Source organism: Onychomys torridus, chromosome 22 (assembly GCF_903995425.1).
Source record: "Onychomys torridus chromosome 22, mOncTor1.1, whole genome shotgun sequence".
In the NCBI taxonomy this organism is placed as follows: domain Eukaryota; kingdom Metazoa; phylum Chordata; class Mammalia; order Rodentia; family Cricetidae; genus Onychomys; species Onychomys torridus.
Genome location: NC_050464.1, coordinates 18,157,842 through 18,185,415, shown reverse-complemented (window position 1 = coordinate 18,185,415; position 27,574 = coordinate 18,157,842). Strand labels below are relative to the sequence as shown.

At 43.5% G+C, this 27,574-nt stretch overlaps 1 protein-coding gene across 1 annotated transcript in view; it reads left to right on the top strand.

The window, feature by feature from the left end:
- Baz1b (bromodomain adjacent to zinc finger domain 1B) overlaps positions 1–27,574 on the top strand; it is a 58,330-nt gene that overhangs the window by 21,320 nt on the left and 9,436 nt on the right. The window contains exons 6-14 of the mRNA XM_036172684.1: positions 1,688–1,885; positions 6,437–8,135; positions 11,579–11,717; positions 12,505–12,638; positions 16,585–16,690; positions 18,630–18,728; positions 20,172–20,349; positions 21,995–22,177; positions 26,970–27,117. Coding sequence (XP_036028577.1) covers positions 1,688–1,885; positions 6,437–8,135; positions 11,579–11,717; positions 12,505–12,638; positions 16,585–16,690; positions 18,630–18,728; positions 20,172–20,349; positions 21,995–22,177; positions 26,970–27,117 — 2,884 coding nt within the window. The remainder of the gene's footprint in view (positions 1–1,687; positions 1,886–6,436; positions 8,136–11,578; positions 11,718–12,504; positions 12,639–16,584; positions 16,691–18,629; positions 18,729–20,171; positions 20,350–21,994; positions 22,178–26,969; positions 27,118–27,574) is intronic.

The following is a 27,574-nucleotide window of genomic DNA, read 5'->3' as shown; positions in this document are numbered from 1 at the left end:
GCCTGGGCTACATGGGAACTTGAGTCAGAAAACAACAGTTCTTAAGTTGTAAATAAAATATATGTTTCATCGATTATATCTTAGATTTAAGAAATATTGGCATATTGTGTTTCTACATGTACATGAATAGAATTTTAAGTTTAATTGGAAAGAGGACTAGGATGTTGAAGACAATCATGTTTGTTTTCATAGATAAGCCTTTCATACAAGAAGCTGCTGGTCCCTGTGAGGTTTAACACTGGCCAAGATCTTCTATGGGAAGAATCACCAACCAGTTCTTTGGCCTTTTGCTTTGAGGCAGGGTCTTGCTGTATAGCTGTGGCTTTGCCTAAAGCTGGCTGTGTAATCCAAGCTGGTCTCAAACTTGTAACAATCATCTTGCCTCTGTATCCTGAGTGCTGGGATTACAGAAGTGCGGTAACATGGTTTTTTTGGAGGGGGGAGTAGGGAGGAGAAGCTTTTTTGTTTGTATTGTTCTCTCTCCCCATTGCTTAGAATTTTGACAGTCCTACTGTCTTACTGTTAGTGACCTGAACACATAGGTGTATTTCTTACCTCTCATTTAATGATTAGCTAGTTAAAACATGCTGGGCAAACTCACCTACTTTCATTTATTTTCCTAATGATAGTACAGATTGTTCACAAGTCATAAGCACTGGTTATGGGAAGATAAAGTGCAACCAAAAAGCAAATGATTTGTCATCTCACACTTGGAGATAATCATCGGTGAATATGAGTTGGTTATCAGTAGTTAGGACTCCAGTGGCGTTTAAAGGTAGAGAAAAAATATAATAAATGTATTGTTTGTATATTGCCCTTTCATTTACTTAGAATAAGCGTCTGTGGTTTCATTAAATTTTCTCTTTTTTTTTTGGTTTTTTTTTTTTTTTGGTTTTTGGTTTTTCAAGACAGGGTTTCTCTGTATAACAGTCCTGCAGTCCTGGCTGTCCTGGAATTCATTCTGTAGACCAGGCTGGCCTCGAACTCACTGAGATCCGCCTCTGCCTCCCAAGTGGTGGGATTAAAAGTGTGTGCCACCACTGCCTCATGATATATTCTTAAACTGTAAAGTGAAATAGTAATGTATGAAACAGTCACTGGGGTAGCTTATGAAACATGGAGACTCCTCTGCTCTTCTACTGGAACTGCCTCTGTAGATCAGGCCTGCCTCTGCCTCCTGAGTGTTGGAAACAAAGGTGTGTGCTACCACCACCACCCGGTTTTTTTCTGTATTTTTGAGACAAGGTTTGGCTATATGTTACCCAGGCTAGCCACAAGCTCACTGTCATCCTCCCTCGGCCTCTCAGTGCTGAGATTATACGTATGCACCAAGCATGAATCCTTGATGGATGGATCTTTAGGTAATCTTCATCCTCTTCTTCCACTAAAAGACTTCCTGTTTACTTCCCAAGATAAAGTCATAACTAGAGAAGTTGCTGGTGTGAAGTTGGAAAGTGTATACTCATTTTAATTGACATTTTCTTGACAAATTACCTAGGGATTCTTTTAAGTTGAAATTCTATCTCAAAATTCTGCCTTCTAATTATAGGTGTCCGTCCATCTGTCCCACTCCCCCTCCCCCATGGGGTTACAATTCATTCTTTCTCTTTTGGAGACGATGTGTTTGTTCTCATTGCTTAATTGCTTATGGTCCCAGTGCTGAGTTCTTTGTTACTTTTTCACCTAGATCATCAGCAGTGTGCCAGCAGACAGCTTGATTCGAACAGAGAGACCACCAAACAAGGAGATACTTCGGTACTTTATCCGGCATAATGCCTTACGTGCCGGAACTGGTGAAAATGCGCCTTGGGTGGTGGAAGATGAACTGGTGAAGAGATACTCCCTGCCTAGCAAATTCAGTGACTTTCTACTTGACCCATATAAGGTAAGGCCACTGTTAATGCTGGACACCTAAATAAACCATTGCTAGGTAAGTTCCTGTTCTCCAGTAACTCATAGTAGAATCAGATTTATGGCAGATTTTGAACTCTTCAAGCCGGGGTTTCTTTTTGTAGCTTTGACTGTCCTGGAACTAGTTAGGTACCCCAGGCTGGCCTTGAACTCAGAGATCCGCCTACCTCTGCTTCCCAAATGCTAGCATTAAAATCGTGCACCACCACTGCCCAGATAGATTGTGAACTTTTTTTTTAAATATTTATTTTTATTTTATTTACATTGGTGTTTTGACTGCATGTATGTATGAGAGCATTGGATTCCCTGGAACTAGAGTTACAGACAGTTGTGAGCTGGTTGTGAGCTGCTGTGTGGTTGCTGGGAATTGAACCTGGGTCCTCTGGCAGAACAGTCAGTGCTCTTAACTGCTGAGCCATCTCTCCAGCCCCCAGATTGAACTCTTAACAACTGATAATTCATTCAGGAACTGAAGCAAAGATCATGGAGGGATGATGCTTATTGGCTTGTTCTCTGCGGCTTGCTTGGTCTGCTTTTTATACAACTCAGAGCCACCCTCCCAGCCACACCCACAGAAGCCGGGCCTTCCCAAATCAGTCATCAGTCAAGAAAGTGCTTTATAGTTTCGCCTGTGGGCAGTCTGATGGGAGCATTTTCTCAATAGAGGTTCCTTTTCCAGATAATAACTAGCTAGTGTCAAGCTAACAAAATACTAACCAGAATGTTAATAAAAGTTTAAAAATTTTATTAACTAAACTGAATTTATGTGCTGAACATAGTGATGCACACTTTTAATCTGAGATGCAGAGGCAGACAGATCTCTGAGTTAGATGCCAGCCAGCACTAATTAGAACCAAATCAAAGTGGGTGATGAGCCAAGATTGTGGCTTAGGCACCTCCCCCGACTCCTTTGTCTCCATTCTTCTTTCTCTCTGGGAAGTTCTGGGCCCTGTATCTAGCACCGCAGCAAAACAAAACAAAACAAAAAAAACCTTCCCAACTAACTTACTGAAAACACAGAGATGGAGATAAGTTCTATATGAATATTGCCTTCAGACTCCTGCTGTGTTGTTTTGAGTGACTGAGAAGAGCAGGAAAGGCTGGGGCTGTCTTTTGGTGGTAGAATACATGTATATCATGAGAGGCCCTGGGTTCCGTCCCCTGTGCAGTGAGTAAAGAAAGAGACGGGATATATTCATGTGGTAGCACCTTACATTAATCCCAACACTCAGGAAGTAAGTGGATCTCTGTGGGTTCAACTCTGTAGTCTGGTCTACACAAGTAAGTGACAGGACAGACAGGATGATATAGAGAGACCCTGCCTCAAAACAGACAGATAGACGAATAAAAAACCCAAACTTAGTGGAATAAGAATCAGGTATGTGAGTCTCGAGAGATGGGTGAATGGTTAAGAATACGTGCTTCTCTCCTAGAGGACCCAACTTCAGCACCATGTCAGGCAGCTCACAACTGGCTGAGACTTCACTCCTACAAATGTGACATTTCTGGCCACTCAGCTCACCTGCACTCGTGTACAAATCGCATAAAGACAGAAACATACATACCTACTAAGATACCAGGCACTCATCAACAGTGTTTTCCAATTGGTCTGTTTTTGGTTTGTTGAGACAGGGTTTCTCTGTAGCTTTAGAGGCTGGCCTGGAACTCGCTTTGTAGACCAGGCTGGCTTCGAACAGAGATCCACCTGCCTCTGCCTCCCAAGTGCTGGGATTAAAGGTGTGCGCCACCACTGCCCAGCTTCAAATTTTTTTGTTTTGTTATGTTTTGAGACATGGTTTCATGTAGCCCAGGCTGACCTTGAACTCCTAACCCTCCTGCCCCTGTCTTTCAAGTGCTGGGATTGCAGGCTTGTACATTTCACACCTGACTTACAATTACATTCTTTAAAATATTAAAATCAGTTAAAAATTTTAATACATATTGAAACAGAAACTGCTGTTGTGTCCAATGGACCAGATTCTAAACTCTTAAGTCTTTTTGGTTTGTGTTTGAAACTAGGTCTGACACTGTAGTGAAGTCTGACTTTGAACATGAGGAAATCCTCCCAGTTTCCCAACTGTTGGAATTTCAGGTGTGTGGTGTGGTTCCACACTAGCCCTCTACCCCATCTACCTTTTGTTTTATTTCTGATAGAGTGTCTCACACTAGTCCAAGCTGACCTCAGACTCATACATGGCAGTCTTTCAGCCTCAGCCTCTGCAGTGCTTGGATTGTAAGTATGAGTAACCATGCCAAGCCACCTCTTAACTAATTCTGTGTGAGGGAACTGAGGTGTGGAGGCTTGAGGAGCCAGAAGGAGTGAGTGTAGTGGTGGAAAGGGGAATGGACTCGCAGGGAATGTACTGGGAGTGTGGGGCCAGCTAGGGTTTCTTGGTGTGCCAGCAAGGGATTTGTTTTATTTTCTGTTCCAACCATGGTTACGGTGAACATGACAGCCTGGGGCACAGCAAACTGGGGTTTTCCAAGTAAATACGGCATATGAAGAAAAGTGTAGGGTTCTATGAGATAGATTGTAATGACTGTCTAGAATTAAATTGAGGTGAAGTGGGGTGGAAGCCAGTCATGGTGGTCCATTTGCTGGGTCCTATCTACTCCTCAGGCTTGCTTAGGAGCATGGTTTGAGTCCAGAGTCTTGAGGTCATCCTGGGCACTATAATGAGATCCTATTTTTATTTATTTGGAAGGGTATTTGTTGTTGTTGTATTTTCCAGACAGGGTTTCATTGTGTAGCCCTAGCTGTCCAAAAACTTGGGAATCCTTATGCTTCTCAATCCTCAGTGCTGGGATCATAGGTGTGAGCCACCATGCCTGGCTCTGACACCCATCTCTTAAAAAAGAAGAACCAGGTGGGTGGTGGTGTCGCACGCCTTTAATCACAGCACTCAGGAGGCAGAGCCAGGTGGATCTCTGTGAGTTCGAGGCCAGCCTGGGCTGCAGAGTAAGATCCAGAACAGGCACCAAAACTACACGGAGAACCCCTGTCTCGAAAAAACCAAACCAAAAAAATAAATAAATAAATAAAAGAGGAGGAGGAGAAGAAGAAGAAGAAGAAAAAGAAAAGAACCACCACCAACAGGTTGAGATGTTGAAAATGTGATTAAAAAAAGGGATGGATTTAAAGTCTTGTGAGATTGGAGGACTGTAGACTAGGGTGCCAGAGAGAACCAATCGGGGGCATTGAAATTATTATAAGCAGTTGGGGCTGGCAATAGAGCTCAGTAGGTAAAGATACTTGTGGCCAATACTGACCATCTGAATCCAATCCCTGTGACCCACATGGTGGGAAGAGACCCAACTCCTCATTTTCTTCTGACCTCCACACATCCACCATAGCATGTACATGCCACCCCCAGCATACAGGGTGAATAAGAGCTGTATAAAATAAATGAGAAATTATAGAGCTTGTAGTTCATGTATTCTTAGAAGTGAGGTTCTCATGGGAGAGGACAAAGAAGAGTTTGGGAAACCAGGAGCCAAGGTCAGGAGCGTTCTTTATCTGAACAGTATTGTTGTCACTCTCCATACATACGTTTTCACAGTCACATGTGCCTCTGGGTTGAGACAAATATATTTAGATAGTGTATTCTACTTAAAGTACAGACTGTTGAAGCTGAGAATAGAATTAAAGGATTAAGATCTGACTCTTTATTTCAAGTACAGGACTACTCCCAAACCCACATTTTCACGGGGGGAACACAGGCTTTAACGTTAGGCATGGGAACTACATTGAGTCACACCTCACTCCTCACTGGGGGATTCTAGGCAGGGGCTCTCCCACTGAGCCACACCCAAGGTTGAGAGTAGTATTTTGTGTTTTATTTATTTTTACTCTCATGCATTACATCTCAACTGCAGTTTCCCCTCCCTTCTCTCTGGTCCTCCCCTCCCCCAGAGTAGTACTTGTTAACGTCTCGAAATGCTGCTGTTTGCTGGATCAGTTATTTCCTAATCTGGGGCTCATTGATAGACTTTGGAAATTGTAGGCATAGTTTTTATATGTTGTTACAGCTGGAGAAAGTGTTCATAGATTTCATTAAAATATTTGAGACCCTCATGCGTATCTAAACACAGAGCTAGCTGTGTAAAGCGTCTAATGTCAAAGGATGATGGGCTTTTGTTGTACAGCTCAAGGTAGAACCCAGGTTCTCACATAAACTAGAAATGCATCCTATCACTGAACTGTACAGCTCCACAGTGCACATTTTAAGGGATGGGGGATATTGAGACAGAGTCTAAGGTGAGTCAGGCTGGCCTCACACTTGGTATATAATAAAGATAGTCCTCAAACTTCTGATTTTCTTGCTTCTACTGCCTAAGTTTTGGGGTCACAGGTCTTCACCACATCAGCAGAGTGTAGTTTTGTTTGAAGACACAGTCTCACTGTGTTGAAGCCCTGGATCTGTAGCTTTGCTTGTATAATGGAGAAGAGCACTGTTCCAGTGCTTAAATATTGCTTGTTACACTTCATTTTAAAAGTAATTTTGCTCCTGTTCTTAAATTTTAGTATATGACTCTCAACCCCTCCACCAAGAGGAGGAATACTGGATCTCCAGACAGGAAACCCTCAAAGAAACCTAAAAGAGACAATTCTTCTCTGAGTTCTCCACTCAACCCTAAGCTGTGGTGCCATGTGCACTTGGAGAAGTCGTTAAATGGCCCCCCACTCAAAGTGAAGAACTCAAAGAATTCCAAGTCTCCAGAAGAGCATTTGGAAGAGGTGATGAAAATCATGTCCCCCAACAAGCTCCACAGCTTCCACATTCCCAAGAAGGGCCCAGGCACCAGGAAGCCAGGGAAGCACAGTGACAAGCCTCTGAAGGCCAGGGGCAGAAGCAAAGGCATCCTGAACGGCCAGAAGTCCACAGGCAGTTCCAAATCACCCAGCAAATGCGTGAAGACTCCCAAGACCAAAATGAAGCAGATGACTCTGTTGGATATGGCCAAAGGGACCCAGAAGATGACTCGAGCCCCGCGGAGTTCTGCGGGTGTGCCAAGGTCCTCTGGGAAACCTCATAAACATCTGCCGCCTGCCGCCCTGCACCTGATTGCCTATTACAAAGAAAATAAAGACAAAGAGGACAAGAAGAGTGCCCTGTCCTGCGTTATCTCCAAAACAGCTCGTGTCCTCTCCAGTGAAGACCGAGCCCGTCTTCCAGAAGAGCTGCGGACTCTGGTGCAGAAACGCTACGAGCTGCTGGAACATAAGAAGCGGTGGGCCTCGATGTCCGAAGAGCAGCGGAAGGAATATTTAAAAAAGAAGCGGCAGGAGCTGAAGGAGAGGCTGCGGGCCAAAGCCAAAGAGCGGAGAGAGAAGGAGATGCTGGAGAAGTTAGAGAAGCAGAAGCGATACGAGGACCAGGAGTTAGGTGGCAGAAACCTCCCAGCATTCAAGCTGGTAGATACCCCTGAAGGACTGCCCAACACCCTTTTTGGGGATGTGGCCCTGGTGGTGGAGTTCTTGAGCTGTTACTCGGGGTTGCTCTTGCCTGATGCTCAGTACCCCATCACTGCTGTGTCCCTAATGGAAGCCCTGAGTGCAGATAAAGGTGGTTTTTTGTACTTGAACAGAGTGCTGGTCATTCTGCTGCAGACCTTACTTCAGGATGAAATTGCAGAAGACTACGGAGAACTGGGGATGAAGCTGTCGGAGATCCCCCTCACTCTGCATTCTGTCTCGGAGCTGGTCCGGCTCTGCTTGCGCAGGTGTGATGTGCAGGAGGACAGTGAGGGCTCAGAGACAGAGGACAATAAAGATTCCACACCATTTGAGGATAACGAGGTGCAGGATGAGTTCCTAGAGAAGCTCGAGACCTCAGAGTTCTTTGAGCTGACCTCAGAGGAGAAGCTGCGGATATTGACGGCGCTGTGCCACCGGATACTCATGACGTACTCTGTGCAAGACCACATGGAGACAAGACAGCAGATGTCTGCAGAGTTGTGGAAGGAGCGGCTTGCTGTGCTGAAGGAGGAGAACGATAAGAAGAGAGCAGAAAAACAGAAGCGGAAGGAGATGGAAGCCAGAAATAAAGAAAACGGCAAAGAGGAGAACGGGCTAGGCAAGATGGACAGGAAAAAAGAAATCGTGAAGATTGAGCACCAAGTTGAAATGGAAGCAGATGACATGATCAGTGCTGTCAAGAGCAGGAGGCTGCTTAGCATGCAAGCTAAGAGGAAGCGGGAGATCCAGGAGAGAGAAACCAAAGGTAAAATTTGTCCTGAGGGGGTCAGGAAAGCCTTTTGTGGGTAGGAGAACAGAAAGTACTAGAATAATGGTAGGGTATCTGTCATAACTATTAACTTGTTCTGTGTGTAGTAACGGAGCACTCTCTAAGATATTTTTGTTTTCTCATAGTTTTGAGACAAGCTCTTATTATTAGCTCAGGCTTTCCTGAAACTTACTGTATAGCTTAGGCTGGCCTTACATTCATCCTCCTGCCTCAACATCCAGAATTATAAGACTATGGGCATGAGCTTCCATGCTTAGCTGAGTGGCTTTGTGCACTCCCATGTAATTGTGCTGGAGAGATGGCTCAGCAGTTAAGAGCACTGCTGTTCTTCCAGAGGACCTGGGTTCAATTCCCAGGACCCACATGGCAGCTCACAACTAATTCCAGAGGATCCAACCCCCGCTTCTTGCCTCCACAGTCATGCAAGTGGTGCATAGATACACATGCAGGCAAACACTCATAATACTTATTAAATAAATAATTAAACAAACAAATAAATGGGGGACCTGGGGTTGGTAATAAACCAGGTAATAATAACCATATGTAAATAGTGTTTTGTGGCAGGTGAGATATATGCCTAGGAATGAAATTGCCCAGTTCTGTAGCCATGTTTACCTATTTGAAGTGTACCCAGGCCATTTACAAATCAGCTGTACAGTTTTACATTCTTACCACCAGGGTGAGGGTTTTGATTTTCCATGTCTTCACCAGCTCTGTCTTTAACATTTACTTTTGTACTTAATCTCTTCTGTAACTGCTGTAATTATACAGTTAACCAGTCTAGAAAACTTTATTAAAGGCCACAAATTTTATACTTGATCATATTTTTGTGGTTCCAGGAATCAAATTGAGGGTTTTGAATGTGCCAGGCAAGCACTCTACCACTAACCACTAGACTGAGCTTTTCCATGTTGTTTAGTTTTGGTGAGGTGGTATCTCACTGTGTTCCCCTGGCTTGCCTGGAACTCAGAGATCTTCCTGGCTCTGCCTCCCAAATGCTGGGATTAAATGCATATGCTACCATACTGAGCTAATTTTAAAAATCTGTATTGCCGGGCGTTGGTGGTGCACACCTTTAATCCCAGCACTTGGGAGGCAGAGGCAGACAGATCTCTGTGAGTTCGAGACCAACCTGGTCTCCAAAGCGAGTTCCAGGAAAGGCACAAAGCTACACAGAAACCCTGTCTTGAAAAAAAAAAAAAAATCTATATTAAAGTTTAAGGGCTGGAGTGATGGCTCAGAGGTTAAGAGCACCAACTGCTCTTCCAGAGGTCCTGAGTTCAATTCCCAACAACCACATGGTGGCTCACAATCATCTGTAATGAGATCTGGTGCCCTCTTCTGTATACATAATAAATAAATAAATCTTTTTTAAAAATTAAATAGATTTTTACTTTATTTTTTAAAAATCCTATCTGTTTGGGTTGGGGATTTAGCTCAGTGGTAGAGCACTTGCTAGGCCCTGGGTTCGGTCCTCAGCTCTGGAAAAAAAAAATCCTATCTGTTGATGAATGTTTCTATATTCTCCCCATATTATAGATATGATCATCAGAGGGAGGGTCTGATGTCAGCATTATGACATTGTAAACAGCAGTCTGCTGAACATTATAGTAGTAGAATTTGACAGGGAGAAACTTAAAGGCTAGATTGATAGACTGTTTTGGTTTGGTTTGGTTTGGTTTATTTGTTGTTTTTGTTCGTCCGTTTTTTATTTTTTTTCAGGACAGGGTTTCTTTGTGCAACAGCTCTGGCTGTCTTGGAACTTCATTTGTTGGCCCTGAACTCACAGAAATCCACCTGCCTTTGCCTCCCAAGTCCTGAGATTAAAGGCATGCACCACCACTGCCCGACCAATGGACTGTTTTTATTGAACAAAATTCCACATGTCAATCAAGTTGGAGGCCAGCCTGGGCATATGAGACTCTTGTCTCAACTCTTCTAACCCCATGATTTTTTCCTTCATCATAGGAAGTAATATCATTAACTCTTGTATTACTCTTTGTTTTATATGTTTATAAATGCTGTCTGTACGTATATATGTGTACCATATATCTGCCTGGTGCCCTAGAACTTAAGTTACTTAGAGTTGTGAGCTGCCATGTGGGTGCGCTGAAAAGTGAATCGAAGTCCTCTGCAAGAGCAGGAAGTGCTCCCAACTCTGAGTCATTTCTCCAGTCCCCCAGGTAACGACTTTATTTTAAAGAAAAAAAAATAGTGTGGTGGTTGTGCTGCACGCCTTAAAACCCAGCGGGGTGGGGTGGGGTGGGGGCAGAGTCAGACAGTTCTGTGAGTTTGAGGCCAGTTGATATAAATACTGAGTTCCAGGACAGTCAGAGCTACACTGAGAAACCCTGTCTGAGAAAACCAGAAAAGAGGGATGGGAAAAGCAGCACAGTAGCCTACACGTTTAATTTCCACACTAAAGAATAAGATCTTGGGACTGGAGAGATGGTTCAGAGGTTAAGAGCACTGACTACTGTTCCAGAGGTCCTGAGTTCAGTTCCAGCACCCACATGGTGGCTCACAACCATCTGTAATGAGATCTGGTGCCCTCTCCTGGCCCGCAAGGACACATGCAGGCAGAACATTGTATACATAATAAATAAATAAATCTTAAAAAAAAAAAAAAAGAAAAAGAATAAGATCTCCCTAAGTTCAGACCAACCAGGGATACATAGTGAGATCCTGTCTGAAAAACAAAAAAAAGCATCAGCTTTCTGATTAGCCAAGTGTTACTTGGCACATTATTGTGTGTGTGTTGTTTGGATTTGAGTGCTAGGCAAATACTACCACTGAACTGTACAATAATTTCTGCCTCTGTTTCCCTGACCTTACTTTATTTTTGTTTTTTTTTCTGTCATTGACATTAAGGCAATGGGCATGGTGGCACACACCTTTAATCCCAGCACTCAAGAGGCACACGCAGGCAGACCTCTGAGTTGAAGGCCAGCGTGATCTATATAGCAAGTTTCAGGCTAGCTAGAGCTACATAGAGAAACCCTGTCTATAAATAAATAAATACATACATACATATTAAAGACAGATTGCTGTCAGGTTCTTGTGGACCAAAATATTTCTTTTTTGGGGGGGGGGGGTTGGTTTTTCAAGACAGGGTTTCCTCTGTGTGGCCCTGACTGTCCTGGAACTCCCTCTGTAGACCAGGCTGGCCTTGAGCTTATAGAGGTTACTTGCCTTCTATGGGATAAAAGGCATGTGTGCACCACCACATCCAGCTTGACTGAAATACTTTCTTTTTAATTCATCCTGGTCTGTTTAGGGATCCTGTGGCAGTGAGGGGTGTGACCTTATAAAGATGTAAGGACTGTAGGAGGATCATAGAATTCCACCTTAGATGGCAGAGGAAGGGCCAGTAAACATGTACTTCATACAGACACTTTCTGGGTTTTAATCTTTACCAGTGAGATTAGAACGGGAAGCTGAAGAGGAACGAATGAGGAAGCATAAGGCGGCTGCTGAGAAGGCTTTCCAGGAAGGGATTGCCAAGGCGAAACTCGTCCTCCGCCGGACGCCTATTGGCACAGACCGCAACCATAACAGGTGAGTTACTCAACTTAATTTCTGTGTCTTGTGGGTCGTCATAGTTGTTACATAGGTGCTAGAAATGGACTGTTCTGTTCAGTTTTCTACTTGTTTGTAGCCATGATTGCCTACTGTTCCTTTATTAACTGTTACTGGTGCCGATGCTAGCTTTACAAAGTGAGGTAAGACAATCTCCCAGGCTCGCTGGTAGCTTGTGGCAGAGCTCTTGCATAATCCTTGGGTTCTATTCCCAGTGCTGGGATTTGGGAGGGTCTGCTCTGGTCCTTGAAGGTACCATAGATAGGAAAATTAAATAACAGACAGATGAACTGTAATCTAAATACTTCTTTTAAAATGGTTTAATACTTTGGGGCTGATGAAGACAAAACACTGACACACATAGAATCATTTTTTAAGTAAATATTTTAAATTCATGCATTGTGTGGAACCTAAAGATACAGAATAGACATTACAGAAATGACACAGGCCTTAGATAAGCTCCCGATGCCTTTTCTTTCTTTCTTTTTCTTTTTTTGGTTTTTCGAGACAGGGTTTCTCTGTAGCTTTGGAGGCTGTCCTGGAACTCACTTTGTAGACCAGGCTGGCCTCAAACTCACAGAGATCCACCTGCCTCTGCCTCCCGAGTGCTGGGATTACAGGTGTGTGTCACCACCACCCTCTTTCTTTACAACTTCTCTGTGTCAGATTGTAAGGAAGGCACTGCCAGCTGGGATTCCTGCTTCTCCCTGCCCACGGTCTCACTTATCATGGATGTTATTAACTAAGTGCTGGTTGTGCTTTGTAGATACTGGCTCTTCTCAAATGAAGTCCCAGGGTTATTCATTGAAAAGGGCTGGGTACATAACAGCATTGACTACCGATTCAAGCATCACCGCAAAGACCACAACAATTCACCTGATGAGGACTACTATCCCCGAAGTAAGTATGTCTGCTGCAGAGGCTGTTGACTTAGAGTATGGTGTCAGCCTGTCACAGGTGGGGAGTGTTGATGTCCAAAATACATGAAGTCTGAAGTATGGAGCGGCACAAAGCACTGTGGAGTACTGGTTCTCCTTTGTGAGTGTGTGACTTCCTGGGATCTGTGACTACACCATTGCTCCAGAAACAGTGCTGTACATTGCTGTCTTGGAGAAAGATGTACATTTGAGGTGCTGTTCCTATTGAGTGTATCTGGACCTTCCTCTTGTAAAGATGAAACATTTTTTGTTTGAAACAGTGTCTTGCTCTGTAGTTCAGGCTATCCTAGAACTATCGGTGCTCTGGCCTCAACCTTTGAGTGTCATGATTGCAGTTGTGCACTTCGCCAGACTTTAAGGTGGGAGCCACACTGAGGACTGCCTTTCCTGTCACCTGCCCTGGTGCCTGTGTTCTTCATGACCACTCTAGCTTCCGACTCAGTTTGGTGAAGATGAGCGTGTAGAGAGGACGAGAACTTAGTAGCCCTGTTCCTAGCAAAATGAGAGAAGAGCTGATGCATGTGGGTAGAGATTTTACAGAAATAGTTTCCAGATTTTGTATCTTAGAAATGTCTGTAAAGCCAGGCAGTACTAGTGCACACCTTTACTTTAATACCAGCATTCAGGAGGCAGAGGCAGGTGGAGCTCTGTAAGTTCAAGGCCAGCCTGGTCTACAGAGTGAGTTCCAGGACGGGCTCCAAAGCTACACAGAGAAACCCTGTCTTGAAAAACTGGGGGGAAAAAAAAGCAGAAAAGTCTGTAGATGTTGGTGTCAAGCCTAGAATTGAGGTAGGAGACCAAGGAAACAGTTACATACCTTCTTTCTCTACTTTTAAATTTAATTATGAACCATGTATTATGCAAAGCAAATTTAGGTGTGCTGGGGGTTTGACGGCAAAAAAAAAAAAAAAAAAAAAAAAAAAAACCTAGCTCCTGAATGTCACTTCATTGTAGTTGTAGTAAAGAGAATATAGACAATATTTAATTTTATGTAAGTGACTGATTGTTGTGAAGGTAGTCTCAGCTCTTAGGACCCCCGAGGCAAGAGGGTTGTGATTTGGAGATCAACCTGGTCTACATTGTGTGACCGTGTCTCAAAGGTGCAGAAGGTTGTCGGAGACTAAGCCACAAAGATGTGAGTCTGTAGTTGGAGTTCCTTGGAAGGCTGAAGCAAGAGGATTGCTTGAACCCAGGAGTTGAACGGGACAAAACAGGGAGACTACCACCTGCTTGGGATCTCATAACTAGGATGATTTTGAAGACTTTTTTTTTTTAAGGTTTTATAAGTAAGCCAGGTGGTGGTGGCAGCCCACACCTTAAATCCCAGCATTCGGGAGGCAGAGGCAGGTGAATCTGTGTGAATTTGAGGCTAGTCTGGTCTACAGAGCAAGTTGTTCCAAGGCAGCCAGGGCTACACAGAGAAACCCTGTTTCAAAGAGAAAAAGAAAAAAAAAATTTATATGTATGTATATTTTGCTTGCATGTATGTGCAAGGTGGTGCCATGTGCGTTTATTACCTGTGGAAGTCAGAAGAGGGTATCGGACTGTCTGGAACTAGAGTTACAGATATGTTAGCTGCCCTGTATATAGGTTCTGGGATTTAAACCCTGGTCCTATGGAAGAGTAGGCAGTGCTCTTAGCCCCTGAACCCTGGCTTTGGAGTCTTTTCTGTAGCCTAGGACAACCTTGAACTCTTTTTTTTTTTTTTTGAACTGAGGATCGAACCCAGGGCCTTGCGCTTCTAGGCAAGTGCTCTACCACTGAGCTAAATCCCCAACCCATTGAACTCTTTGATCCTTCTGCCTCTACCTCTCAAGTCTCTGGGATTACAGGCATGCAACATCTTGCCTGACTTTTATTCCTTTTTTAAATAAAAATACTTTTTTTTTTTTTTAAAGTTGACAGGGGTGGGTATGAATTTTTTTTTTTTTTTTTTTAATGTCTGTGGCTGTTGTGCCTATGTGTGTCTGTGTACCCTATGTGTACAGGCCTGATATCCTCTGAGGCCCAGGCACTTGTGAGCTACCCTGTCTCTAGTAAATAAATAAATGGGTGATTTAGAAGCGTTACGAAGAGTCACTGATATTTTTTCTCTGAATGCTGGTTATGAGTTATATTAATTGATAAATAAATGTAAGTGTATTCTTCTAGATACATTTTTCTTTCTTCAATTGTGTGTATATGTGTTGAATTTATTCAAAAAGAAAGAAACCTTTTCAGATTAGAAGATGCTTGAGTTAGGCGATTTCTTTGTAGTTAGAAAACATCCTATGGGCCTTGACAGGAAGTTTGGTAGCATCTCCACCTCTGCCCGCTAGATGTCAGTAGCCGTGTCCAAAGGTCTCCAAACCCTGCACATGTCCTTAGCAGGCAGCTCCAGCTCTCTCCCTGTTAAGAGTCATTGGGTTATATTAACTTTAGAGACACTCCTAATGCAAATTTAATACTCGCAGAATTATTAATAAGAAAAGTACTCATTTCTTTGTGCAGCAAAAAACATTAAGGCTTTTTCATGGTAAATTTTTATTTTACTTTTGTTTTGTTTTGTTTTGGTTTTGGTTTTTCAACACAGGGTTTCTCTGTGTAGTCCTGACTGTTCTGAAACTCACTCTGTAGACCACTAGGCTGGCCTTGAACTCAGAGATCCACCTGCTTCTGCCTCCCAAGTGCTGGAATTAAAGGCTGAGCCACCACAACTTGCAGAAGGAACAATTTCTTTTTTTGCTTTGATACAAAGTTATTTAGTCATTTCTATCCTGATATCTTTTTTGTGTGCATGCATGCATGTGTGTTTATGTAGCTCAGGCTGTCTTCGAACTCACTCTCATAGAGATCCACCTTCTCTGCCTCTGAGTGCTGGGACTAAAGGCTGCACCACCACTGACTGCCCTGAAAGATTGGTGTGCCTAAGGTTTCAACTGTACAGCTGTTGGACTGTAGAGAATAGATGTAGATGTTCTCGGCAGTTGTGTCTGACAAGCCCATTAAAAACGTAATGTACTGTGTATTGAATGCATGTATTACACATACCCTCCCTGCTTGCAGTGTACAGTGCCAGCTGTTTACCCTGGCAGAGGCATGGCTGCCTAGCATTATAAAGGTCTAAGACTACTGGCTAAAATGCCAGCCCTGAAAAGGACTTGAAAATACAGTTTCCAATAGGAACTGTGTGTCACTATTACTACAACAAAGGAGTTGGGAACCATGCATACTATATCTACGATATTAATATCCACTGTTGTGTTTTTTTGTGTGTGTGTTGTTTTTTATTTATTATATACACAGAAGAGGGTGCCAGATATCTTTACAGATGGTTGTGAGTCACCATGTGGGTGCTGGGAGTTGAACTCAGGATCTCCGGAAGAACAGTCGGTGTTCTTAACCTCTGAGCCATTTCTCCAGCCCAATATCCACTGTTTTAAAAACTTTTTGTTTGTTTGTTTGTTTTCGAGACAGGGTTTCTCCGTGTAGCTTTGGTGCCTGTCCTAGATCTCGCTCTGTAGCCCAGGCTGGCCTCGAACTCAGAGATCCATCTAGCTCTGCCTCCCAAGCACGGGGATTGAAGGCGTGCACCACCACTGCCCAGCTAAAATCTTTTTTTTTTTTTTTTTTTTTTTTTTTTTTAAACAAGCAGATATTTTCTCAAAGTTAGGAATTTTGTTTTTCCTCATAATATAACTTTGCATATTATGTAATGGTCTTACATAACATGAATACTCGTGGATGTGGGAATACGAGTGTTTTAGGTAGTTCTTAAATTTTATTAACTAAAATTTAATAATCGTTTAGTAATTATAAACATGTTCTGTGATTAATAGGCAGCATCTGTATATTGTGGGCCTGCTGCTTAGGTTTATAACAAGGAGTTGGGTTTTTAATGTTAAACTTAACATTTGTGTTTTCCTTAGGTAAGAAAGCAAACTTAGGCAAAAATGTGAGTGTGAATGCACACCATGGATCAGCACTAGAAGCTGCTGTGGAGACCACGGTGCCCAAGCAAGGACAGAACCTATGGTAATAGGAACACCATTGGCTTGCTCAGTTTATTCCTTTCCAGTGTTGAAGAGAAAATAGTTAAAACAGTGACATTAAGGATAGTTTGTGTTGCTTGGTTTTTGCATATCAAAGCTTACTGTTGGTCAAGGGGTGTGGCTCCATTGGTAGAGTGCTTACCTAGCATGAGTAAAGCCCTGTGTTGTAGCTCAAGTAGCTCATAAGCTGTGTATGGTACATCCCTGTAATCCCAGCACTCAGGAGATGGAAGCAGGAGGATCAGGGGGTTGTTTGGTTTTTTTATTTGATTTTTTTTTTTAGAGACAGGATTTCTCTGTGTAGCCTTGGCTGTCCTGGAAATCAGAGAGATCGCCTGCCTCTGCCTCCCAAGTGCTGGTACTAAAGGCATGTGCCACCACTGCCTGACTAGGATCAGGAATTTCTCATGTAGCCATCCTGGGCTACATGAGACCCTGTCTCAAAAGAAACAAATAGAAAAAAAAACTTACTGTTTTAAAACCAAATGTGATCTTTTGGTAACAAGCTATTTTTCTCAAAGTTTAGGATTTTCTTGTTCTTGTTTGGGTTCTGTTGCTGTGATTAAACACTGTGGTCAAAAACAGTTTGGGGGTGGAGTGCTGGAGAGATGGCTCAGCGGCTAAGAGCACTGGCTGCTCTTCCAGAGGTCCTGAGTTCAATTCCCAGCAACCACATGATGGCTCACAACCATCTGTAATGAGATCTGGTGCCCTCATCTGGCCTGCAAGCATGCATGTAGGCAGAACACTATATACATAATAAATAAATAAATCTTTAAAAAAAAAAAAAAAAACAACAGTTTGGGGAGGAAAAGGTTTATTTTGGCTTATAGGTTATAGACGGTCTTCCAGGAGAGGTGGGGCAGGAGCTCATGGAAGGAGTCACACAGAGAGCCTGTTGACTGGCTTGCTCCCAGGCTCACCTGCAGCTGCCTTCTTTCCACCTGCTCTGGGATAGTGCTGGCCATGGTGGGCTGGACCCTCCTACATCAACTGTCAATCAAGACAGGCCTATCTGATGGAAGCAGTTCCTCACCGGAGGGTCCCTCTTCCCTGTTGTGTCCAATTGACAACCCAGATTAGCTATCAGACCCTTTATAATATAATTTTGTATATTAAGAGCTGAATTCACCCCAGAGAATTGGGACACAGAGTCTTCTTACACTATAGCTCAGGTCAGTCTGAAACTTACTGTGTAACGTAGGCTGGCTTTGAGCTCACACTAATCTTTCTGCCATAGCAGGAATCCCAAATGCTACAGTTACGGGTGTACACCATCAAGTCTGCTGGGCATTGCATTTTATGTAGCATTGCCAAATGCTCCTGTTTCGGTTCAGAAATATGAAGTATTTTTAATTTGGTGATTACACTTTACACACCATGTATAAAATAAAATTAAGACACATACAGTCATTAAGTAAATTTTACTCATTGAAAACAATTTTTAAATAGCTATTGGTCTCAGTGTATGTACAATTCTGCTTTAGGCAAAGAGCTAGATTTTGAGAAGGTCTTTGCTACTTTTGATTACATAAAATATGTTTAGTACAATCACCTATATCTTAGCCATTTTAGTTTAAGGTATAAATTTACTTTTTGAAGTTGCATGAGGTATAAAGTCTGTCTCTGGGTCGAGTGGTAGTGACTCACTCCTTTAGCACACGAGGGGCAGGGGCTAGCCTAGTCTACAGAGCAAATTCCAGACAGCTGGGACTACACAGGGAAAGAAACAAACAAATGTCTGTGTTGTAGCAGGAGCCCACCTTGGCCTCGTAGAAAGAGTAAATTAGGTGTTCTAACGGTGGACTTAGACTGAAAGCAGTCTGGGATTCTGCATTTCTCGCTCACTGTCAGCCTGAGACTCCATATACTGTTTGATTTGAACTGTTTTCCAATTTGTAAGGTTTGTTATGCTCCTGCAGGTTCCTGTGTGACAGTCAGAAGGAACTGGATGAGTTGCTCAATTGCCTTCATCCTCAGGGAATAAGAGAAAGTCAGCTTAAAGAGAGACTGGAAAAAAGGTAAGGGTTTCCTCTTGTTTACCACATCTTAGTGTAAGTGTCAGTATCTGAGCAATGTGGTTTTGAAATAGGCTCTCTGTGTAGACCAGGCTGGCCTCAAACTCAGAGAGTTCTGCCTGCCTCTGCCTCCCTAGTGCTGGAACTAAAGGTGTGGTACCCAGCAACAAGATGGTTTTTTGTTTGCATGCTTTCTTTTTGTGTGTGTGCATTTTATTTATTTTTTTAATTTACTGATGTTATGTGTATGAGTGTTTGTTTCCATGTATGTCTCTACCATGTGTATGCAGTATCCTGAAAGAAAAAGAAGGAGGCGGGGAATCTCCTTGGACTGGAGTTTCATATGATTGTGAGCCACCATGTAGATGTTTAGCCATCAAAACTTGGGTCCTCTGGAAGAGCAGCCAATGTTTGTTCTTAATGGCTGAGCCATCTCTCCAGCCCCAACTTGCATGCTTGTTTGAAACAGGGTCTTATGTAGCCCAGACTAGCTTTGAACTCACTGTATAGCTAAGATGACAACTTCTAACCTTCCTGCCTCTTCCCTCTATGTGATGGGGTAGGTCTCAAGGAGCTCATGGCTAGAGCTGTGCACAACCATACCTGGCTTTTTGTTGATAATCTATTAAAGTTATAAAAATAAGTCTGTAACTTCGATGTTGATTTAACTTGTAATTTCTTTCTTTTTTTTTTTTTTTAAGATTTATTTATTATGTATACGGTGTTCTGTCTACATGTATGTCTGCAAGGCAGAAGAGGGCACCAGATCTCATTACAGATGGTTATGAGCCCCCATGTGATTGCTAGGAGTTGAACTCAGGGCCTCTTGTCAGCAACCAGTGATCTTCACCACTGAGCCATCTCTCCAGCTCCTATTTTGTAGTCTTTTTGAGCATGTTTGTTTAGATAAAATACACATTTTAGGTCACATGATCTAGGGTAGCATAATTGATCTTTGGCTAGTGTGTGCCCTGCACCAAGCTGTGATCCATGGTAGTTAAGCCGCATTGTAACATGCTTTCCTAGCTGAGTTAATATTCAGACATGATCTGTCAATATTTACAATAGACCAGAGGTAGAAGTATCATAACTAGCTATAAGTTGATCAGCAGAAAGACAGAATGTGACCTGTCCAAACAGCATATTCTCACGAGAAGGGACGTAAGCTGGAGAGCTTGTTGCACAGAACACATATGGACAAAAGACCCATAAATTTTACAAAAAATAAAGAGTGAAGCACTCGTTTGTGTTTCTGCCTGTATGTCAAAACATTGTACTAAGCAAAAGAAGCCAGACATGAAGGGCTGCATACTGTATGATTCTGTTTGTGTGAAGCATCAACATCAGTACAGAGAAACTGAGAGCCATTTGTTCGCCACTGGGGCATGTAGAAGTGCCTCTAAATGTTTCTATACTCCTCCTTTTTCCTACTCCTAATTCCTGCAGGTACCAGGAAATTACTCACTCCATTTATCTGGCTCGGAAGCCAAACCTGGGTCTAAAGGCTTGTGACGGCAACCAGGAGCTCCTGGACTTCCTGAGGAGTGACCTTATTGAGGTGGCCACGAGGCTGCAGAAAGGAGGGCTTGGCTACATGGAGGGCACGGCAGAGTTTGAAGCCCGGGTAAGGGTGCAAGGAGGACCATGAACACTGCTGCTCTAAAAGCTCAGCGGGGAGCCACGTCCAGAGCTGGTGACCCACCTGCTACAGTGAAGTGGGTCGTGGTTCCATTGGGGTGTTGTGCATAATATATGTGGGAGCAGTAGTTGATGCATATAATTGTTTTCTTTGTCATCTCTTTTGTTTGCTAAGTATTTATCAGGAAATAGGCCAAATTCAATTCTTTCTCTTGCTGAAATTGAATTATTCTTCTTTCTGGCTTGATCTTTTTCTTCAGGCAGGGTCTGTGTGGCCCCAACAAGAACTCACTGTGTAAGATCAGGCTGGCCTCAAACACAGTAATCTCTTGATTGTGTTTCCCAAGTGCTGGCAGGAAAGGTGTACTCCACCATGCATGACTATATAGTTTTAAATTGGTATGCCTTATGTAACTGACAAGATAGTGATGCACGGTGTGTAATATAAGTTTTCAAGCCAAGGGGGCAGTTCAGTGATTACGAGCACGTACTGCTCTTACAGAGCACCCACATTCAGTTCCCAGCACCCATGTCAGGCAGTTCACAGCCACCTGGACCTCCAGCTCTAGAGGATCAGACACCTCTGGCCCCTTTGGGCATTGTACTCCTGTGCACATATTCCAAACAGACACATACATATAATTAAAAATAAAATGGATCTTTATAAAAAAAAATGTAAGCCCAGCATGGTATTGCATGCCTTTAATCCCAGTACTTAGGAGGCAGAGGTAAGCAGGTCTTTATGAATTGGAGGCCAGCCTGGTCAAATAGTGAATTCCAAGCCAGCCAGGATTACATGGTGAGACCCCAAACCAAAAAAAAAAAATATTTATTTATTTTCCCTTTTCTTTTGAGACTGTGTTACTATATAGCCTTGGCTGGTAAGAAACTTGGTATGTGGATCAACATGTCCTCCAGCGTAAGAGATCTGCCTCCAAGTGCTAGGATTAAAGACTTGTACTACCACTCCCCGATAAAAAGTTTATCTTGGTTATGTGTTGGATATGTGCATATGTTCTTGTCCTGGGAGCCAGAAGTGCTAGATCCCAATGGTGATTGTGACCTCCCGACACGGTGCTGGGATCTGGTCCTCTGCAAGAACAGTACACACTCTTCACTGCTGAACCATCCCCGCAGCTTCAGAAAGAATATAATTGTGATGGTGATTTAGTGTCTGCCTCTTCGTTCATAAAATAAACAAAGGTTTAATGGAGACGGGAGAATGTAAAGCTCAGTGCCTGACCTCAGCCAGAAAGTGCCGAAAGCTTGAGCCTTCTCCAACCGTCTTTGCTTTTCTTGCCTGTGTTTTTATTTCTGGTTTTAATTTTGTGGTACTGATGTTTAAGCTCACAGCCGCACACATGCTAGGCACACCCTCTATGCCTCAGCCCTGTAGTTTGTCCTGTATGTCATGGGTAGTAAGTACTGAATGGAAGGATTCCTTGGAGTAGATGGAATTTCACTGTTCTGGATCCTTTCACTGGGGAAGTGGAGGTAGTCAGGGGCACTGTTAGATATGCAGTCATTCTAACTAAGGCAGCAGTAGTTCATAGTAGGGAGTTTAGAGACAGACTTCTTTCTTTGTCTTCTTGGCCTCCACTCATTTTTAATTTTTAAATTCTTTCCTGTAGGTTATTTCCTTGGAGAAACTGAAGGATTTTGGTGAATGTGTCATTGCCCTTCAGGCCAGTGTCATAAAGAAATTTCTGCAAGGATTCATGGCTCCCAAACAGAAGAAAAGGAAACTCCAAAGTGAAGATTCCATAAAGTTCGAGGAAGTGGATGAAGAGAAAAAGATGGCTGAGGAAGCAAAGGTATTCAGTTACTTTACTGAGTCTGAGCTGGGGATTCTTGCTTTAGGGGACTGAGTGTGTAGGAATGAGAAGTGGGGAGGCAGGTAGAGCAGTAGAACAAGCTGTCCGAGTTACCTGTGTGTGCTCTAATAGATCTCTGTGTGTTGAGATAGTAAGGTAGAAAGGACGCGGAAAATGCTTGTCCTGTGGCAGACACATCATCACTACAGTAGGCTGTGAAGCCCCAGTCCTTTCCCGAAATAGCAGTGTCTGTCCCAGCTGACTGCTGGGGCTCCCTGCTCTCTGCTCAGCTTCACCAGAGAGGACTGCACGTGTGTGTCATTTCATCACAGCTCAGAAAAGATGGAAGTTTACATAGGGTTTCTACTAAACAAAGACTGTCGTGATATATGTGCACCCTAATAAAATTTGCCAGAAGATCAGAGGAAACAAAGGAACAACTCACTAGAGAGATGCTCACCGAATCCTCAGACCGAAATGGAGGCGAGATCCTGTCTCCACAAACCCTCTGAGTGTCTCTGAGTCCTCAGCTGAAAGGGGTCCATCTGAAAGGAGTTTCCAGCTAAAAAAGCTTCAACTGAAAAGAGCTTCTGCTGAAAAGGCTTTGTTCCTGTCTCCTCACACCTTATATACCTCCGTCCAGCCATAGTGCATCTCCTAGTTCTGGGATTAAAGATGTGTGATTCCCAAGTACTGGGATTAAAGGTGTGTGCCACCACTCCCTGGCATCTGTTTAATCTAGTGGCCTGTTCTGTTCTCTGATCTTCAGGCAAATTTTATTGGTACACAATATATCACCACAAAAGATCCCTTTCATACCATTGCAGAACTCAAGGCACCTGGTGTGGTGGTGCAAGCTTTTGGTGAAGTGGAGGCAGGCAGGTCTCTGAGTTCAAGGCCAGAGTGACACAGAAACTCTATCTGAAAAGGGAAGAAAAGAATTCAAGCCATTACGAGATCAGGCTTTCTGTGCTGATGAAAAGGAGCAGTGCCTAGGCTGACTTGTTGGGGTGCCAAGGTGGTCAGAGCTTCCCAGCCATGGGCGCTGGGTTCTGAAGTTTAGATTGAAATGAAATTTGTCTCTCTGTCATAGAAAAATCTAATTTTGTTTGTTTTTGTTTTTTTGAGACCGGGTTTTTCTGCATGACAGACAGCTCTGGCTGTCCTGGAACTCACTTTGTAGACCAGGGTGGCCTAGAACTCAGAGATCCACCTGTTTCTGTGCTGGAATTAAAGTCATGCACCACCACTGCCTGGCAGGCCTGGAACTCTTTATGTAGACCAGACTGGTTAAACTCAGAGATTCTGCTTGCTTCTGCCTCCCAAGGTGTGCTCTGTCATGCCTGGTCTTTGCTTTTTTAATCCAGGATCTTATGTAGCCCCTGCTGGGTTGAATCCTAAATCCTCTTACCTTCAGCTCCCAAGTGGTGGGATTAAAGGCAAGCATCACCACAGCCAGGTACTTTAAGAATAAGTCTACTCTCAGAGGCTACAAAGCTAGCAAAGCAGTTGAGAGCATCGACTGTTCTTCTAGAGGACCTGGGTTCTATTTCTAGCACCCACATGGCAGCTTGAGCTGTTTGTAGCTCCAGTTTTAGAGGATCCAACAAGTCCTCTTATGTATGCATATGTGATTGCAAGCAAAAATGTTCAAGAGTACATCTGTTGTTCTTTCTGAAACACCTCTAGAGTTTGCACACAGTTGTGTTTCTCCTTTTCTTAGGCCACAGATGGAACATGATTCAGAGAGGATTATTTGGAGTAAAGGGCTGGTTTATTTCATAATGATGCCTCCTGCCTATGTCAGTATTTTACTGGGACAGTCCTTCTGAGTTGCTTTTAATGGATTTTAGCACCCAGATAACCTATGTGATGTCTAAGACAGATCCACCTACCTCTGCCTCCCAAGTGCTGAAGTTATAGAACTGAGCCACCAGACCTGGCTTAAATTTCTTTATTATTATAGTTGTATAAATTTATGGAGTACAGTGCACAGTGTGTATAATGATCAAATCAGTGGTTAGCATTTCCTCTCTTTATAAACACTTTCTAAAGTTCATTGTACATATTTATGAGGCACTGTTTGCTAAATTCTATGTGGGTTTTTTTCTTTTTTTTTTTTGGAGCTGAGGATTGAACCCAGGGCCTTCTCTACCACTGAGCTAAATCCCCAACACCAGGGTTTTTTGTTTGTTTGTTTGTTTTGTTTTGTTTTGTTTTTTGGGGACAGGGTTTCTCTGTAGCTTTGGAGGCTGTCCTGGAACTCACTTTGTAGACCAGGCTGACCTCGAACTCACAGAGAACAGCCTGCCTCTGCCTCCCCAGTGCTGAGGTTAAAAGCGTGCGCCACCATACCAATAAATCTTTGTTTTGTTTTGTTTTCCGAGAGAGGGTTTCTCTGTAGCTTTGGAGGCTGTCCTGGAACTCGCTCTTTAGACCAGGCTGGCCTCGAACTCACAGAGATCCACCTGACTCTGCCTCCTGAGTACTGGGATTACAGGCGTGCGCCACTACCGCCCGGCCTGGGTTTTGTTTTGAACTGAAGTTTTTGGTTTTATACATTGTGTGTGTGTGTGTGTGTGTGTGTGTGTGTGTGTGTGTGTGTGTGGCTTGCGTACATACATATTTGTGTTCCTCAGCTAGTGTATGGAGGTCAGAGGATAACTTGCAGGAGTCAGTTCTTTCATTTGTGTAGGTCTTGGGGATAGAATTCTGATTGTCAGACTTGGTGGCAGTCACCTTTACCCTGTGAGCCATGTTGCCCTTTAACCCAGCTTTGTGTAGGCTTTTATTGGTAAACTCTTAAGGGAAAGAGCCTCATCTTCCCTTGCTTTTTCTTTTTCCTGAGGACCAACAGGTAATTAAGTTCCATTAAGGGCACTTTGTGTACTAAACCCTGAGCTGAAATAAAATTTAACTCCTTTAAGGGTCCAGACAGTGTAGAGATGGAGAGCTTCTTGGAAAATCAGTTAGGACACTTGCTGAGTGGTTCTGCTATATTCTGCACTAGCAGTATCCTGCCCTGCAGCTCCCACCAAAGGTCAGCTTTGCCACAGCTCAAAATTTTCCACTGTCCTCTGCTTTGAAAGTTTCCACTTAGCAAGGGCCAAGGATTCCTTGGCTAGTATCAGGCTGGTACATTTATGTCAGCCTTTCTTCTGGGCTCCAGTTTCTTTAGTTCTATGAGATTGTTTCTCAGGTCCTTTTTGTAGTGGGGTGTGTATTTTTTAAATTTTAAAACAATTTGTTTTTTTCACTAGAAGTGATATGCCTGCTTGTTAGGATATGTAGCATGTGCGTGTAGCATGCAGAGCTCTCAGAAGCCAGAAGGCAACAGCTTCCCTGGAACTAGAGCTATATAGGCAGTTGTCACCTACCTGGTGTGGGTGCTGGGGACTGAACTGCAGTCCTCTACAAGAGTAGAAAGTACTCTGAGCCAACTCTGTAGACCTAGTCTGGTATATTGGGGGGGTGGGCACCCCCACATTTCCCCAGAGTACTCTTGAGTAGAAGCAGCAGGAAACATTAGACAGAAGGATGGAAAAACAGGCTTAGGCTAAGGGTCTGGGGAAGGGTCTGGTGTGGTCTCTGGCCACACAGATACTGCAATGTCACCAGGCTAGAATGCATGTCTGCTTCCATGCTACCTTCTGGGAGGGGAACAGGTTGTGCATCCTTCTGAAGCAAAAACCCTTTGTGTTTAGCATTCCAGGTTCCCTAGTGCTCGTCTGTGAGCACAAGCACCTCCATGCCTCCTACAAGATACCAGAGCTGGCTTAACTTTTGTTTATTATTTTAGTTGTATATGTTTATAGTGGCCAGGCAGGGGTGGCGCATGCCTTTAATCCCAGCACTTGGGAGGCAGAGCCAGGTGGATCTGTATGAGTTCAAGGCCAACCTGGTCTAGAGAGTGAGTTCCAGGACAGGCTACAAAGCTACACAGAGAAACCCTGTCTTGAAACAACCCCCCCCCCCCCAAAAAAAGTTCATTAATACCTAATAATTGTGCAAATTTATGAGGTACTGTACAATATTTAAAAGTGTGAACTCACAGCTGGGTGGTGGTGGTGCACACCTGTAATCCCAGCACTTGGGAGGCAGAGGCAGGCGGATCTCTGTGACTTTGAGGACAGCCAGGGCTAGCTACACACAGAGAAATCCTGTCTCAAAACAAAAGTGTGAACTCGCTCATGAATTTGCTTGTTTTCCTTATGCAAGTACTTCATAGCTATTTCATGTAATAGTCCTGTGTTGGTGTGTTCTGTCAAAGCAGCAGTTTTCCATTTTGAAAGGTGTATTGGTAAAGACTCTTGTGCAGCCTTCCATCCTTTCTATGTCAGGATAGCTGTCTTTCTAGTGTGGGGTAAAGGGACTGCTGGTGTGGTTTGTTACCATCCACTTACTAACCAGAGGCTCACTGGAAGCATTCCAAGCTGGGGGACTTGAATGTTCTAGCAAAGTAAGGTGCTTGCTGAGCCATCTCAGAGTTTTATAGACCAAGCATTGATGTTTGTGTTGGTTTTTATTCCTACTTCTAAAATGATACATTCTTATGATTTCACTGGAAGAGATGTGTTGCTTCTCATTCCCACTCCACAGTTAATCGTGGTGTGATCTTTGCCAAGTTTGTTTGTTATCTTTGAAGGTTTGGGGTGAGGGCTCTATAATATAAGTGGATGGTTTTAATGAAACTCTAGGAGGCAGATAGCCTCAGAACTCTTTACCCATTCCTTGCTCTCTTGTTGCATTGAGGTCACGGTCATAATGCCAGGCTGCTTTACTTGCTGCTTAGGTTGCCTCTGCACTGGAAAAATGGAAGACAGCCATCCGTGAAGCCCAGACCTTTTCCAGAATGCACGTTCTACTCGGGATGCTTGATGCCTGCATCAAGTGGGATATGTCTGCAGAAAACGCTAGGTGCAAAGTCTGTCGGAAAAAAGGTATGCTCCGGAGTGATTGGGACTAGGCTCTCCATTCTCAAAATCTTTTTCCTCTGAAGTGATTTTTTGGTACACAATTCCCCCTCTCCTTGTGTACACACATTCTAAGTGTGGTGGAGCAGTTTTTTCTTTGCAGTCTCATACTAGTGAGTCTGTGTTCACAGTGTGTGGCTGGAACAGCTGCTGGCTTAGTCGTGAGAGTTTCTACAGGAGCAAATTAGTTGATCTAAATCTACATACATCTTAGAGGTAGGTGCTTCCAGCAGGGGGCAGTCTTTGCACATTGTGCACACAGACTTCATCCTTCAACCCTGAGTACAAAAAAGCATTTGGAAATGTTTTGTGCCGAGATCGTCTGAACAATTTACTTCTCCTTATGAACTAGCTTAGGGCTCAGTTTCCAAAGAGGGAAGCGCTATGCAGATTCAGGTGCTGTAAAACCGACCGAGGATGGAAG